The 17,683-nt window shown below is 43.9% G+C and overlaps 1 protein-coding gene across 3 annotated transcripts in view; it reads right to left on the reverse strand.

Moving 5' to 3' along the window:
• The window catches only part of ST18 (ST18 C2H2C-type zinc finger transcription factor), a 683,846-nt gene that overhangs the window by 218,271 nt on the left and 447,892 nt on the right, over positions 1–17,683 (reverse strand). For all 3 annotated transcript variants that reach the window (XM_069621036.1, XM_069621037.1, XM_069621035.1), the window contains exon 8: positions 8,594–8,684. In XM_069621036.1, coding sequence (XP_069477137.1) covers positions 8,594–8,684 — 91 coding nt within the window. The remainder of the gene's footprint in view (positions 1–8,593; positions 8,685–17,683) is intronic.

The following is a 17,683-nucleotide window of genomic DNA, read 5'->3' on the forward strand; positions in this document are numbered from 1 at the left end:
GTGGGGTCCTCCGCAAGCAAGCCTGCATCTTGGGGACTCTGTGCAGGGTCCCCCGTAACTGTATCCGGCACCCCAACAAAATGCGTATGAAGAATCGTAACTCGCTTGGGAACGCCCATAAAACATTCCTGCACCCGCTACACTGCATACGCGCACCCCTAAATTGGATTAAAACCCTGGTTGCGTACATGCACCCCATAATCCGACATGCAAAGCCACCTCCGTGCTGCGATTCATATTTGCAAGTCTCCTTACGTCTGCCTTTGGGTGGCGGATAGTATGAAGAACTTGCATGGCCATTTCCCAGCCGAGAGGTTGCGCGATCAATCCATGAATCCATGAATCTGTGCAATTGTGTGTGTGAAAGGGACAATTTTTGGTGTCCCGCCCCTTTCCCAGCCCTCTGCACAAGTCACGCCCATGCTCTGCGTGGAGTCTCACGAAGGCCCTCGACAGCTCGCAGAGAAATGCCGAGCCTGCGCAAACTCCATGCAAGTCTAGGACAAGTACAGCACATTCAATTCAATGAATCGACAAACGCGGATTTGTACCATATTTTCCACACAAATAATTCCATGAATCAGGCCCTTTAAGTGGTGAAATTAGTGGTGAGAGACTTTGCGATGTGATTGTCTTCTTTCTCAAGCTAGATGATGAAGTCAGTGAAGTCATATGTTCTTTTCAAATGTGTATAAATAATTGTATTTTGTTTTATATGAAAAATTGTGTACATTAATATGGACACCCATCTGTTCCATTTGTGTACAAATTGTGCTTGCTCTGGAATTTACTTTTAGTCAATTGTGCTTGGTAACTTATAGACCTCGCTTGTGAGCAATAATAACAAAAAATAATAAAAAACCTACTTTTGTATTAATCCTTAAACAGAAGTTGGATATGGTGGATTTGAAAGACTTATCCCAATAAAGACTTAGGTGGACACATAAAGTTATAAAAATCATACCTAGGAACTATTTCAGATAGTTTGTGCCAGACTCTTGGCATTGAGGAGACTACTATAAATAGAATTTATATGTATGTCTAGTGAACCTGTCAGGACACTGTTTTGTTTTGTGTTTCAGTGATTTCCCAGTCCTTGACAGAGTAGGGAACTACCCTCTAGTACACTACCTCGTTGACAGCCTTGGCTGTCTTTAGGGTTCTTTTCTTTTCCTTCCTCTCTTTTCTTTCCTAGTATACTCCTTTATCATTATTTTGGAATATATACATGTTTGCACTTTCTGGTTTTAGAAGCGCGATAGTGCTGCTTTGTTTGTCCCCCGGTCTTTCACTTGTTTGTCTTGTTTTGTTAACACATGATACTAGATTATGGCAGAGAGCGCCACTTTGACCCCAAGTTCAGCTAGTAGACTTTGAGCTTAGCTAGCAAATTGGAAATGCCCCCAACTGAACTGAAAATTTAAGATTCAGCTACATATGTCTTCAAACATCGAGAGGGGGCCTTTCATTTCCAACATTCACTTTGTGTTGATTGTTTAGAGAAGACGTTTCCCTTTTTTTCATATGCTCTTTTCAAATGCGTATAAATAATTGTATTTTGTTTTATATGAAAAATTGTGTACATTAATATGGACACCCATCTGTTCCATTTGTGTACAGATTGTGCTTGCTCTAGAATGTACTTTTAGTCAATTGTGCTTGGTAACTTATAGACTTCGCTTGTGAGCAATAATAACAAAAAATAATAAAAAACCTACTTTTGTATTAATCCTTAAACAGAAGTTGGACATGGTGGATTTGAAAGGCTTATCCCAATAAAGACTTAGGTGGACACATAAAGTTATAAAAATCATACCTAGGAACTATTTCAGATAGTTTGTGCCATACTCTTGGCATTGAGGAGACTACTATAAATAGAATTTATATGTATGTCTAGTGAACCTGTCAGGACACTGTTTTGTTTTGTGAAGTCAGTGAGTTGCCAGATATAGACAATCCACTGATAGATTGGTGGCTGCATCTGTCAGTTTGACATCAAACGTTGGAATGCAGAACATTGTTCTCCGTATTAAGCAGAAACTTAGCAAGGCAGTGTAAGAGCCCAAGCAGACGAATAAGAGTGATTCACAGTCTGGGATGATGTTGACAGAGGGCATTGAGACTTTGAAAGAGAACCTGTGGACCAATTCTATCCCTCCACCTCATTTATTGGGACAGCAAGCACATTAAATGATGTAGCCTCATGGAATATTTTCATGAATGACTGGCAAATTTACACCAAAAAGCCATGTTTCTGTGATGAAACGAAGATCTATTTGGTCATCAGGCAGTATTTATTTATTTTATTGTTTTTTTATAACATGCTTAATACTTGAGTTCAGTTTCAAGTGTGATCTTGCTTCCAAGACCGGCATATTCTCCCTGTGCTATCATCCGTTCACCCGTTCAGTAGGTTGAATATGGCTGAGGCGTGTTTGGCAATTTGTTATGCATTGGTCATTTTTATGCTAGGTATTGACAGTGAAGGCAGCATCTGTGGGTGGGTCTTTGTTGTTTGAAATTGATTTCCATGCCTTCTGGGTAAGACTTTCGAAGTCAAAGTGGCTGAGTAGGAGTAGGTTCCTCCTGGCGTCAGTGTCATTATTCTAATACTTTGTGGATTGGTTCTGGCTGTTCTGGGTTCTTGCAGTGAATGGTGTAGTAAGAAATGCTTTTCGCACTTGTAGTTTTATAGTCGGTCGTAGCTAGATGGAGTGGGTGAAGGTGGGGTCTTGTTGCTCAGTTAGTCTCTGTTCCTGATCCACTGGGTTCATCATAGTAACTGGGTTCCAGTGGATGCTTCAGCAGGAATCTGGATAACTAAGATTGTTAGTGGTCTATTGAGGTGTGGAAGTTGTATTCCTCTAGGGCAGAGATGCACAACTGATTTTGCTGGAGCACTGAATGCACCACCAAATCTCATACAATCATCCAGACTATCGTAGGGCATGAGCAGGTGGTTGGGGCAATGATGCGCAAAATTGGGTACAATAATAAATAAAAACGGGTTTTGAGGTGCAATTTTTATTTATTGCTCTATTTTGTAACTGTAACCTGTGTGATACATTGACTTGTAATGGCATTACCACTTTGATTCATTTGCATTTATGGACTCAAATCATGTTTTAAATAGAGGTCAAACTGCAGGTATCAGGATGCAAAGGCAAAACGTGACTTTAGGCCAGGTAAAACTTAATCATTAAACATAGATGAGTTGGAAGGCCATGAATTATGTCCTAAAAGGCCGACGGTGGCCCATGGGTCATTTTGTGGTGCACCACTGCTCTAGGGTTTCTAGGTGACTGGTTGCAAGGCATCCACAAGTTGGAGTCCAATACTTTCCCTCTCTTTTCCTCTTTTCAGATTCTACTATCTTTGCGGTTTCTTGGCATGCTTTTATACTTATCTCGCGGGGTGTCGGAATTGATGGCACAGATGTATGTGGGTGGAAGGAGAGGGAGGAGGGGAAGTTGTTTGAGGGGTGATGCTTACCTATTGTGGACTTGTGCAGTGGAACAGTTTATGTATTGCACTAGCCTTGCAGTTTAGCACATTGATATATTTAGGGCTTCAGATTAATTAGAGGAGCTCTGGGTCAAGCACCATGGGGTTGCTTTTGAGGTATCTCTCTTTTCCCCTTGGAACCGTAGGTAGCAACAATCACTAGTGAAATGATGATTGGAGAAATGAGAGGAAAGCTGACTATGTTGTGGTTTTACTGAGGCCAAAGTAAAATTAAATTAGCTATTTAGACAGAAGGTGAATATTTCCTTGAAATGCCTTCCAACACTGCATTAGGTTCGCCATGGAATATTCCAAGATGAGCATACACTTCATGGATACCACAATTTCTGTTGGATAGAAACAGCTGTATGCAGGAAACCAACAGATAGGAAATAATACCTTCACAGGATAGGTTTCCATCCAAGCTGCACAAAACAATCTATTATCTACTTCCAGGCCATCCAATGCTAATGAATATTCACAGAATGACAAGCGACAAAAAATAGCCACCTTCTGTACATCCTTAATACCAAGTGGAGACTGAGCCAGACAAACTGATGGGGAATTTGGTTGGGCATTGACCAAACCCAGCAATAACATGCTTCAATACACAGACAGTGAAACTACATTAAGAATACCCTTGATTGTCACATATCATCCAGCTCTTACACAACTGAAAAGAATTGTTATGGACTGACAATCAATACTTTACAGATATTATAAACTGAGGGAAATTTTTAAGGAAACCCATTTAATTGCATAAAAGCAATCGAAAACTCTAGCACGGCCACTCACCAGAAGCACATTTCTTCCAGATCAATAAGAAATAAGACAGGGAACATCCCTAAGCAATGCAAGGAGATGCAAAACCTGCCAACACATCTGTACGGAATCAGCTGTAACAACTCCACAAAAGCAAACAAGGGATTTGCAGATGCAATAATTCCAATGTGGTATACCTTTTGCAAGGAAAGAAATGCCCACAAGTTAAGTACTTTGATGAGACTTGCAAGCAACTATGAGAAAGAATGAACCTGCCTAGATAAATTATCTTGAACCGCAAAACAAACACCAGTTGGTCAACCATTCACAAAAGATGGGCACAAACTGTAGAACCTGTCAGTAATGGTACTGAAGGTGGCCTTTAGAATACAACACAAAGAAGAACATTGGAGCTCAAGTACTTGAAGGCTCTCAAATCAAACTGACAAAAACTGTTCTGAACACAGATAAATGATTTCTGACATACTTTGGCCTATTTTGACCCTGGCAACCACATCTCCAGTGCCGGAAGATGACCTGCCATTACCACTTCCCACATACAACCTTTGGACAAAATCTTTCAGAATCTGGAATGAGTAAGGAGGCAGGAAGCATGTATGGCAACTTTGGGGGTTTGAGCACAAATCATTGGTGCCCATTGCTGAGCAAGAGAAAGTGGAAGTTTCACCATACTGGCAGTGGTGATGTATTTTTTATTTGCCACTTTATATGCATATCAGTGGGGCACTGTTAAGCATGGGGCATAAATGGGATGGGTGTGGCTATGACATCTTGAAGTTTTTGGGAGTATTTCTGTGTTGTTTTCCCCATTTGCATGCTGGTAGGCCTAACTGTCTCTGATTGACCTACTCTGCAACTCTAGCACAGCTTGGAGGCTGCAGGGACATGCAATATCCTCTTACAATGTCTTAGTCGCTGCAGACTTGTGCAGGGTGCTATCCTTGGTCTGGTTGGGCATTGCAATAACTGCAGGGAATTTCTGGGATGTGGTTGCCTGAAAGGAACTAGTGCACATTATAGTTGGATGACTGGAGGCTCGTTGAGACACTGGAGGTTTGGGCTCACTGTGTGTGCGACGATCTTTGCACTGTACAAGGAAGGAAGGCTTGAAAAAGTGTATCCTTTTTTTGCTCAAGCTGTGTGCCTTTGAATCTTGCATTTTTTTATTTCTTTGCAGCGCCATCAATGTTTTTTTCATGTTGGTTTGCAATTATTTTATTCATCATGCTTTGGTGTTTGAGCACATTACGTATTACATGCAAAACAAAACAGGCCCGATACATGGAATATTTGCCTGGTTCAAAGTGAATTTGCAATGCTGAAAAGTGACTTTGCACTGCCGACACAAAGCCTGATTGTGGCATCCAAAGGCTCAGCCATGTTCCCATGGCTGCGCAGAGGAGTTTGGATACTGCGCTTGCCATCTGCAGTCCTGGTTCGTTAGTCTAGGTACCACACCCTTAGTACACTGGGAGTGGAATGGCCGGGAATTAGGCCCCAAAGCCCTCCTTAATGCCCTTGCTTTGCTTGGGATGTTAAATTGGGCTTCTAGGTACCAGATACCAGTGAAACCATCCTACTTCAAGGCAATAAGGATTAAATAGAATTCTCTGATGTCATACGGCCACTAATTGTTTGATGTTGGATAGCCATTCTGTAGGATTTAATTAATTATGTTAAAATAAATAATACACAACAACTGGGGTGCTTGTTGTGGTTGTGCATTTCACTGTTTGTTGACATGTTATTTTACATTAAAACATACACTTTTTCAGTAGTTGCACCAATATCCGAGGAGGCTTAATCGGACAAGGAGATAAAACCTGATCATTGTCAAGGTCTGCATTGCTTCTTTTTTTTAAATATATTTTTTTATTACAAAGTCTCATATGAGACCAAGGACTAGAGATGCAAATCATAAACCTATACACATAAACAGCTTATTAAGTACAGCGCATTAATAGCAAAAACAGGAGTTAAAAACAATCAGGAGCAAAACAGAGCAAAGAGAAGAGACATGAAGGGCAGGGATAAAGGTAAACAGTGAGAAAAACCTGAACCAAAGATACACATAATACTGTTACAAAAACTGTTCACACATATAAATCAATAAATGGACCCCATATTGCATTATAGAGAATTTTTCCGTATAAAAGAGCCATTTTGCTTTGCTGACAATAAAACCATACCATGCATCCAATCCTCATGCAGTGGCTCATCCAAATTCTTCCATTTTCTTAAGATCATTTTCTTAGACATTATTAAAGCTCTGTACAACCAGTATTTAGTCTCATAAGACACATTCGGAATCAATGACCATTGACCCAAAACGATGAGGATTGGCTACCAAGGAATATTACAATTTGTCACTATCTCCATTCTATCATTAAGCAATAAGCCCCGAGCCGCGGGGGCATTACCGAGTCAGGTAAAGCCCCGGGGCACATAGTTACAGGCCTGAGCAAAATGGACCAACATGAAGGTAAGTGGGGTTGGGAGGATGAGGAAAACACCTACCTCACTCCCCGGCGGGGGAGGATGGCAGCCTCCTGCCGAGTGGTGGCTCGGAGCAGGGATTACCCTGATCCGAGCCGCCTCATTGGCTGAGGGGTTGACACCGCAACCCCACATCCCACCGGGGACAAAGGAAAAGAACGTCGGGAGAGGGATTCCCGGTCGAGTAATGACCCGGCGAGAGCCAATCAGATTCCATGTTACAATCTGATTGTCCCTCGCCAGGTACTAAATAACATTATACCAATAATGAAATTGCTTCTATGAGCTGAACACAGGTAAACATGTTCGCTGAGTAATGTGTCAGTTTAGCATGGCAGGGTAATGTGCACTTGCATTAGGAGCAAAGGGTGATACAAATGTGTGAAAATAAACACTCACATGGAATTGGATACTGAATTCCATTAAATTAACTATGAACAGGAGCAGCTGGCTCAATGGGGCATTAGGAGAGTGTGTCCCCCACAACATTCCTGAGTGACAGGTATGACCTTGCCTCTCCCGTGTAGATGGTTGCTGCCATAGCTGATTTCTAACATGTGCAGTGGTCATCACTCTATTGAGTCAACCCCACCGAACATACTAAGTTCGGATCGGGCCCTGATAGGGAGAAAAACCTCTACAAACTAGGCACAAATATTTGCCTGGAGTTCTTGCATTAAAGCTTTCCAAGGAATAGATAGCTGTGGCCCCCACCTCCAATCCTGGCTCTCAAACATACTGTATTAGGATCCGTGGCTTGCTGATTCAGTGCTAGTTGGTCAGGGGAAAGAACAGGGTGAGGAGTCATTAATGATGTCATGTGTTGAGAGAGGACCAGGGTGGGTTTTTGGTACGTAGTCCCTGCCTCAACCTCAATTTGTGATGTCTGTTGTTGTTGCGACTCGCCAGTGGGAGGAGGACTTACATCATAACACCACCTACCATGTGATGGTGCAACATGGACCGTTCTGGAGCAGAGCACAACCAGAGTGAGTGGAAGTTAGGAACAGCGGGTGTGAAATGTGCCCTGACCGTTCTTACGATGTCTCGCTACTCCATGTCTCTATCTCATTTTCTATACTACTCCTCTCTGTTGGTTTGTTCCATCTGCCCTCTTCTCGTTTCCACTTTTTTTTTCTCGCTCAACTCCCCTCTTCTCTTTTCTCCCACTACTCTCCCTTAATTGTTGGTCTGCTTCCAAGTTGCTCTTTTCTCGCTCTGGTCTCTCAAGTTTTCACACTTCTCTACTCTTCGCTCCCCTAGCTTCTCCCTCTCCCAAGTCTTCCCCCTCCTCACCTATGCCACCCACGCTCGGTGAACCGTATTGCAGCCCATTTTGCTGGTGGGTTACTCGAAAAGGTTAGAACATTGGCCGAAGCAGCACCGCGACAAGCGTACCTCTCTCGGGCAGGCCAGTGAGTGGCACGTCTCAACGCGGCAGTGATATTCTAAGCCAGTATCATTGGCTTCGTATCATACAGTGTTTTCAACTCTTAAAAAGTTGAATGACTGAAACATGAGCCAGAAAGATGGAAACGAGGCTTAGAAGGTTAAGAATTAGTCCCCAGAATTTGCTCGCAATTCTTGTTCTTGATTGGCTGATCCTCGAAATGTGTGCTGCAAAATATTTTATCCTGGGGGAGAACCCCAAAATGACATTCCAATGAAGAGAGTCGGGCTTCCGCAATATACTCCATTTTGCATGTTGTATCTGCTCTAATATTTACACAAAACCACCTTTCAAGTTCACCAGCTGCCACTGACAGTGCTCTACAATATGACATACAAATATAAAAATTGGCTGATTTACCTTCTGTGTGTATTGCGATTGCTGTTGACGTGACCTCTTCCGCTGCATCCTGGCGTTGGGCACTTCAGCACATTTTCGTGCATAGCAAGGACTAAGCAGCAGGGAAAAACACGTGCAGAAAGTACATGAATGAAAATAACAGGCAGTCTGAACTAAGCAAAGGATTTTAAAATGTATGAAGTAAACCTTATAACTATGCTTGTTAACATAAAAAATGATAGAATGAACTTACTATAAAATTGTAAACAGACAACACCTTGGTATTGTGAAAGAAGAGGCAAACAAGCATTGGCAAAGTCAATAGTTGCTGGTCTTGCATAGCTGTTGGGCATTTGCCAGACACTCCCTCCAGGTACTCACGCCATTTGCCTTCTGTTGCCATGTTACGGGCAAGTAGTATCATTAAGGCAGTTTCTGGCAAATACACAGCCTAAAATGCATGGCTTTGAGATGTTCTCACCATGGGCTTGGGATTTTGTAACTGACATTGATGTGGAGAAAGAATGTGCGGGTGCCTAATGGTTATTCCTTCGGCAGCGGCTGGGTACGAGTTAGGTTTATATTTGCTCAAATGTCGTGCCCACTGGAAGTGTTTATCTTTTCATTGTAAGATGTTATGCCCAGCGACTTTCCTGTTTGCTGACTTAAGCACAATACTTAGGGCCAGAGGTGATACATTTGTATGGACATATTCCGATTTTTTGAATCTGCTGTTCTCTGGAATAAAGGTGTCAGTTAATGGCCTGGTTATTAACCTGGTTAAGGTTAAAGATGCCCTTTTTGATCACGACCGGGCGCCTACTATCAACTCCCTTCATTTGTATGAGTCCCTGAAACACATGACAATTGATTACAAACCAGCTGGTGTAGTCGCTGCATAGTTTTCGATTGATCCTGACCGGACTGTCTGTCAAAACTCCTCCCTTGTTTTAGCAGTTACTGTTTTTTTTTTAATTCATTGAAATTGGAGTGAAACAGGGAGGACTACAGCATTAATACATGAGAAATTGTAATATTTAAACATAACAATTTGTTTAAATTAAAATGTTTATATGAAATGATTGAAATGGTTTAGCCGATTTTCGTTTAATTGATGTTGATTTTTAAATTTAAATATTGTGTCTTGACGTATGTGATTAATGCGTTTTAAAAATGACTTTTGAATTAATAGGATTGTTTATGGTTGAGAGAAATTCGCTTTTTCGTGTTTTTGTTAAAGGTTATTGTATAACCATATAAAATTAAATAAAATGGTGGAAAAACCACACAGCCCAAGCCCATACAAAAGCAAGAACTTGGGCCTCTTTCTAAGCCTTGTTTTCTGGCACATGCTATTACAAGCTCAGCATGTTAGAACGTGAGGACCTCCACTGAGTCTTTTTGCTATATCTATGAAACACTCATGGTTTGTGGATACGTATTTGATGGCGCCCTGTTCCTCCTTAAATCCATGCTCATATGCAGATGTGTTATTTAGGATCTGACAACGTGCATCAGATTTACAACTGTATTTCAAAAGCAACACAACATGGTCATTTAGTAAATTGCTACATCAGGAGCTACATTTGACTGTGGAAGTTAGAATAGAATCCTTCTTTCTTTTTTAAAAAAACTGGGGAGCCATGAGAGGGTCTGATCTCAAAATCCTAATGACCTCAGCATATAAGCACAGATTATTGCACAAGAAGCACTTCATCAACCATCCACATAAGCAATAGCAATGCATGGTGAACGCAACATAACCAGCCACACACATCCACTGTTTGAGAATGGCTGGTAACATCATTATAATTTCTTAGGTCTTTCAATGTTCAGTGATGAAGAACACGTGTCACTGTTGGGCCCTGACCGATGTGCTGCGCCATTCCATGGCACTTCATACCATACCATGAAAACTTGGAGTATATATTATCCTGGGACACGCCTCCCTAGAAGAGCTAGTTGGCAATGCTAGCTTGAGTACTTCTATCCAGCACCTAAATTTAGCAGTGAGGGCCCACATACTGCAGTAACAATGTCATCTAACATAAATAGCCCAGACTACCATGGTTACATGTCAGCCCAAACTTGCTCACTGGTTTGGGAACAAAAATCAGTATGCCTCTTGTTGATAAAGAAAGAACTGGAGCAGAAGTTGCATTGCATTCTACCAGTGTCACATTCAAATCCCAGTGGGTCGACTGAGCCTCTCCTGCAGAGATAGCTGGCCCCACACTCTTGTTAACTACACCCCTTAAAATCTCAAGGCTCTGATAGCAGGTCATTTAGAAAGATTGTTACTGAACGTGCCTGTCAGATCCACACAACAGAATGCCCTTTTCTGCATGACAACATATGTAAATGTTTAGTGTGCATATTTACTTTGTGGGAATTACCACGCAATTGAAAGGGGCTTTGCACTCTCGCGAATGAAAAGATGAAGTAATCTTCTCTTTGGTTTTACAGTGTCTTCCAGCTGGTGTTGCATTTATAGTGTCTACCATATGTATATCGGAGTGTTCGTGTACAAACTGACTAGTTTATTCTCTCTGGCTGACTCACGGGGAGTGCAGTGCAGAGGTGCCCTTTCTGTGTCTCTTTGCCTGTCTCCATGGCACTCTCATTCTCTCTCCCTCCCTGTTGGAACCATCTGTCCTAGAGTCTTCTGCCATGGTTCATTCGGATGAGCTCTGCCAGAGATCAGTAGCATTTATGGAGCCAGAAATACTACAACTGCAGTATTGCAGTGTTGCGAGGTTGTGCGCAAGCGCCCTGCCCAACCACCTTTCATTACATGTGGGCATGCTTCTCCCCTCACCTTCCTGTAGCCCGGACACCACCTTTGAGCCAAGAGATGGAGGACCCTGCTTTTTGAGGTATTTCAAGGAATCCACCCTTCCTGCTCCCTATCTCATTGACCTCCCCGTGTAAACCCCCCTGCAGCTTTCCAGCAACATTCTGAATATGAAGTTAAGGGGCTGCCACAACTCCAGCTGAGAGGCGCATTATGTGCAGGTGGGGCATTTAGTTTTAGCTTGTGGCAGTGTGTGATGTTTGAGACAATATTTAGGTATGCTATGGATACCTGGGTAGATTTCTGACTGAAACCTTCACGGATTCTGCCACCTTGCCCGCATCGCCTGTCAAAAACTAAAATGCCATTCTTTGCCCAATGGGCAGATGTTCCATCACCACCCCCTCAGCACAGCACCAGGGCAAGCGATAGAGAGGTTTTCTGTGGCTCTCAGATTGCCAACCAACATACTAAGCAATGTGAAATTATGTTTTCATGTATCTTTTGTATATTTCATGCCTCCCATAACCCTTAGAAATTCGCTAAGTGCACCTGCTGCCACCGCGTGTTTCTCACACACTACCAACTAAGAATGTAGGAAACTGTGCTGAGGAGCACACACAATTGTGCCTGAAGTCTGTCAACTAGCGAACGGCCAGTGTATTCAGGAATCCTGCTGCCTGTCTGTGAACATGCACCGGGCACCATCTAAATGGAAGTTCAAGCACAAGCTGCCATGGCGTTAGCTTTCCAGCCCCAGGACCCATTTTATTTTACAAAGATGCATTGAACGGGCACTTACCATTAATGCCATGATGAAAGTCAGGTGATAGTCTCAAATTTCATATACGTGTCAGCACCACAGAGGTGTACGAAATGTCCATATAGTAAGTGTGTCAATGTTAGAGGCGTAGCCAGTATTTTCTAAAGGTGGGGCCTGAAGCTAATGTAGTTGAGCCCACTGCAGCGACATTGACATCTGTAAATGCCCACACAGCACTGTGAGTGGGCATTTACAGATTTTGTGTGGGCCCTGCCCACTCAGGCCCTACCCTGTCTACGCCTCTGGTCAACGTTAAAGGATTGTGTTTTAAAGTGCAGTTGAGCGTACCCACGAGCCACGAAACCAGCAGGAAGGTACCGGGTTCCCCTGTAAGAATAAAATCTGTACCATACAGTAGAAAGCATGTGCAAGTAGGTTAGAGGCCATCTTCATTGAAATATCATCACATCAACAGAGTCCGCCTGAGATATAACCTCTCCTCACATTCGAAGGACTGATTTGCCACCTGTTGCTGCCATACCTGCTCTTCTACATGTCTACGAGCCTCGTTGAGTCAGAGCATCCCACCTTTCATCATTGTCAATGTAATATGTAATCGCTTCTATGTGCCACGCGCAATGCTTATGAGATGAAAAATATGCCACCACAAAACATATGAAAACCAGTACGCCCCAATCACTGCTCTATCAAAGGTAAAATAGTTACCATTCTGATACCCACATACATATCTGATCACGCTGGCACACTGGTTGTGCACAAATAAACCTCTCAAGGTCTCAATCAAACATGTCAGCCTTGCTGTGGGCACACGCATGCACACACATGCATGCACAAGACAACTGTACACATATATATGGACATGCACAGACAGCCATACACACACATACATCATGCACACACACCCCTCTCTGTCACCATACACCGCTAGTCACACACAATTAATTTTGACCTATCTTCCTGCCTCCACCTCCCCCATGTTCCACGTCTTCACTGAATTTGGGAGCTGAGGCCTATTCCCGTAATAAAGCACCGAGCGCACGGGCTGTCAAAACACAATGCATGTCTGCATGCATGCCCCGTGGCAAAAACACTTTGACTATCCTGAACACAAATTAGCCTGGCAGTCACCATTTTTGAGTGCATACTCATCTCATGAGCTTATTCACAGCCTACAATCAAGACAACAAACCAGCCCTCTGGGTGTACTTACAAACCAGCCCACACATTATCGGGTCAGCTTCGGCCCTGGGCCGAACATGTGGTGGACCGGAATGAGCTTGCTAGTAGGTTCCCTGGGGGATGGGGCTCTCCTGGTACAATTCTCCTCTGATCTTGGCTTGCTACTCACTACTGCCTGGTTGCATAAGTCTTTTCTGGCTCTCTCCCATATGATGTGGGATCGGGCACGGTCTGCTGTCTGCTGCTAGGAACATCAGCCCATTCCATGGTGCCTTTATACATCCCTTTCCAATTACCCTACACCAGGTGCACTACTATCAAAGTGCCGGCACTGCCACAATGGAAGGATGCTCCAAAGGCCTATTGAGGTTTCCACTGACTGCTGTTTACACTAAAACTCACAAATTGAATTCTTCAACACACAATATGCATGACAACAACCCCAGCCATACCTGGAAATGCACCACTCTGCTCAACATCCATCAAACACCGAAATGCTCTAACTTATCAATGTACATATATATCACAGTTACAACCAATTCACCTGCATATTGCGGGTTAATGTGGTCCCCTCTGGACACAAAAGACCTTCTGACACGACCCCCTAGAAAGGGACCCACAAACTGTACTCAGTTTGTGGTATTTCAATGCAACAATAAAGCTAACTTGCATTTCACCACTTTCCTCCCTAGTGAACCCGAGCACTCCTCTATTTCAGAATTGCCAAAGCACAAAGAGATCAGGTAAATGGCAGTAGAGTGTGGCTTAACACCCAATAACATAGCTTAAGTATGGACAGAGATGAATCTACCAAAAAAAAGATACCCATTCATGTTTATTATTCCTGCGTTGCAATATTTTCCTGACCTCATCCAAGTTGTCCCAGATTTTCCATTACAATGGGCCTCATTACGACCCTGGCGGTAAGTTACCGCCAGGGCCGTGACTTTACCGCCATGGTGCTAACTACGTTAACGCCATGGCGGTAAGGGGATTTACCGCCCCATTCCGACCTTGGCGGGGCGGTAAATCCCCAATCCCCATTTACCCTTCCCCATTCCCATTTTTGCCCCATAGGGCATAATGGGAGTGGGGAAGGCGTTAATTACGCCACCGTAAATTACGGTGGCGTAATTAACACCAAGTTCCCTTACCGCCATGGTTTTTTACACCCGCTAAAAGCAGGTGTAAAAACCGCCATGGCGGAAAGGGAACTCGTAATTGGCGGTAAGGGGTCGGCGCAGCTAACGCTGGCGCTAACCCCTTACCGCCAGGGTCGTAATGAGGCCCAATGAAAATGTGCAGTTATTTCCAAATCCTTCAAGAGTTCTATTTTACAAAGAAACGTTAAGAACGGCTAGAATTCAAAAACACTGCTTTGGTTTGATTCTTAAGCCTCGCGAGAAGTACCATTTCCTCTTGCTCCTACCAGCTCACATAGGGCCAGATTGAGGAAGGGAAAGCAAGGCAGAATGCAATTGTACCTCACTTCCCTGCGCCCACAGTTCGCTTCTATGAGGGATTGATCGCATGTCAAGGTTCCTACAACTAGCCTCTGAATGCTTACCTGCATGCATGATCCTGACATCAAGGCATGAACTGACAAACTTGTGTGGCGGGCTGTACGCCATTGCCCTGCCTCATGGGGCAATGAAGGAGTTTACCTCATTCTAGCAAACAACAAGGTGGTGACTAAGAGGGCCGGGTCCCACACCGACCCAGTGGGCGCTGGTCCAAAGGTAGTATGGACTGGATCCCCTAGTGACCATGCCTTTGTGCCAATCATATGGCAGGGGACAATCATAGCAGCCCATTACAGGACAGTCCTTGTGGGATATTTTCTCCCCCACTCCATCAGTTAATTAGTGCACAACAGTTTAGATGGCCATGACCCTCCCCAGGTACCCTGTGAGACCATGCAGAACATTAGTAACATACCCACTCTCCAGGAAAGAGAGGATTACCCTCTCCCTAAGCCTACCCTTAACCTGGAATTATAACGAATCCACCTGCCCGTTTATCTGTAGTCAGTTTTAGCCCAGCAACATAAGAAAAGTTAATTCAGCGGTTCCGAGTGGCAAGGAGTGAACCAGGTAGTCCCGTGGACACAATATTGCAATCTGGATTGTATCACGCAGTAACCAACAGTATACAAACCTAACTTTCCCCAGAAAATCCTCTCACTGGAGATACAATGGTGTGAAATTATGGTATGCACACAGTCTATGTAGAAATGTGTACAATGAATACCTTGCCAAATGTCTCTCTAGCATTAACATCAAATCATGGGCGGGACAAGAGATCTGATTCAGAGCAAACACCACCAGAGAGGATAAGGGAGGAGAATAAGTTGAAAGCTGGTAGACAGGCTAGTTATATGCTTTGTCCAGTCCCATAAACACAAAACACAACCAGGTTCCCTCAAGAATACCCTCAATCACAGACCTGTCCCAATTACAGAAGAAAGGTGCAGACCCATAACGAGAGACCTGCCCATTGGCAGGAGAGTGGGGACTATGAAACCAAGATGCCCCTGTCAACCAACTTTAGTTGGAGGAACAGAAGACTCAATTTGGCAGTGGCTGGAGACTGGCGAGCACTGGAGGAAGGAGAAGGCGGAGAGATGGAGGAAAGTGGAGAAGTGGCAGCAATTGAGAGCAGGAAGAGCTAGTGAGAGTCAAAAGGGTACAGTGGGAGGAGTTAACATCAGAGGAGGGTGGTTGCAGGAGGAGGGGACATCATCAAGAGAAGGAAGTGAAAGTCAGGTCGGGGGTGAGACTCCACGTGTAGGATAAGGTGGTGAACCCCAAAGTGAAGAAGGAGCTGATAACATCAGGGGTTGGGAGCGACACATAGGGAATAACAGAAAGGGACAAGAGTGGCATGGAGGAGGTGGAGGAAGGAGCATCTCCAGTTGGAAGAGGTAGAAAGAAGTTGAAAGTTTAACATCAACGATAGAAGGGACAACCGCGGATGAGAGGATGAGATGATGTCTGTAGTAGCAGGTGGGTTGAAGGTGGTAACAGCAGATACAAAAATCAGAATAGACCAGGTAGTGACAATTGGAGGTGAGGAGCTCAGGGTATGATGAGGGGTCAAAGTATATACATATATCTGTCCCTCAGATATTGAGAGTAGGAAAGCCCCAGCAGCCTAGGCAGGACCAGATGTATTTATGAATCTATTTATTATTTGTATAGCGCCAATGACGCTCTGGAGGCACTAGGGCGTTCACAAACATAAACAACAATACAAAACAGAAACAGATGCTGGGAGGAGCAACACGACTTGATCAGGGTGATTCTTGTGACATTGGCGATGTGAGAAGTGGAAAAAGCAGGCAAGACCAAAGACAGGGCTCCCTCTCCAGCGCTCCCTGCTGGCTACATCTGCCTGCAAGACTTGCTTGCAAGACTTCATGCCAGTCTAAGGGTGTGGGCCCAAGAGAGTCTGCTTCTAGACCAAACACAGAAGGAGGGTTCAGGTCACCCAACATCAGCAAGGGGTGACATCACCTCCTTTAAACTATGCACATTAGGGGGATTTATTTGGAGTCCTGGATGGCCTACAAACTCACAGGTGGCGGAAAGGACATTGGGGGAAGTTCTCTGAGAGGAAAGGGACATGTCCTGTTCCATGCGAAGAACTATCCTGGCTGTTAATTTGTTGTTTGGAAAGTTTCTATTTACATTTAAGGTGGTCGTTCTTGTAACAAACCCCCAAACAAAAATGCTGAAATAAGGTGTATGTTCTTGGCATACTTCCTGGTCCCAGCTGAACACGCTAACAGCACATGTGCAGATATGGCCCAAAAGGCTGTACCGTCACATGCACTATATTATTATTATATGCATTTGTACTTCTGTTTCTGTAGAGGAGTTTGAGTACAGATGTTCACGTCATGCATGAGTGATACTATTTGGGACTCTGTAATGCTGCCAGAGATCTGTGTATCACCCCTTGCCAGCAAGAGATTTCCCCTTCAACGATGATGGCATTGGAGACAGGTAGGTGCATGTCTGATGACCATCATAGGGCACATGTGAATCTGGGATGTGCTTTCGTGAGTGGCAGACACTCAACCACTGACGGCAAGCATTGTATCCACGTGTGTGTTCCAAGCACGCCTGCACACAGAGGAGAACGTTTGTGAATTGGGCGCAAAGCGCAGACTCACACGGGAGCATGCGCAGGGAGCCCACACAGCAGCTCACAGCACGGCGTGCTTATCAAACCAACCAACGGAAAGCATATTGAAGCCAGATTTCCCGAACGTTCCCCATGAATGGAAATGAGCAGCATTTACATAAACAGAAGTTTTGTGGATATTGTTTTTATATTTTTTGGGTCGCCT

The sequence above is a fragment of the Ambystoma mexicanum genome, chromosome 5q (genome assembly GCF_040938575.1).
Source record: "Ambystoma mexicanum isolate Mex_15411 chromosome 5q, UKY_AmexF1_1, whole genome shotgun sequence".
NCBI classification, from domain to species: Eukaryota; Metazoa; Chordata; class Amphibia; order Caudata; family Ambystomatidae; genus Ambystoma; species Ambystoma mexicanum.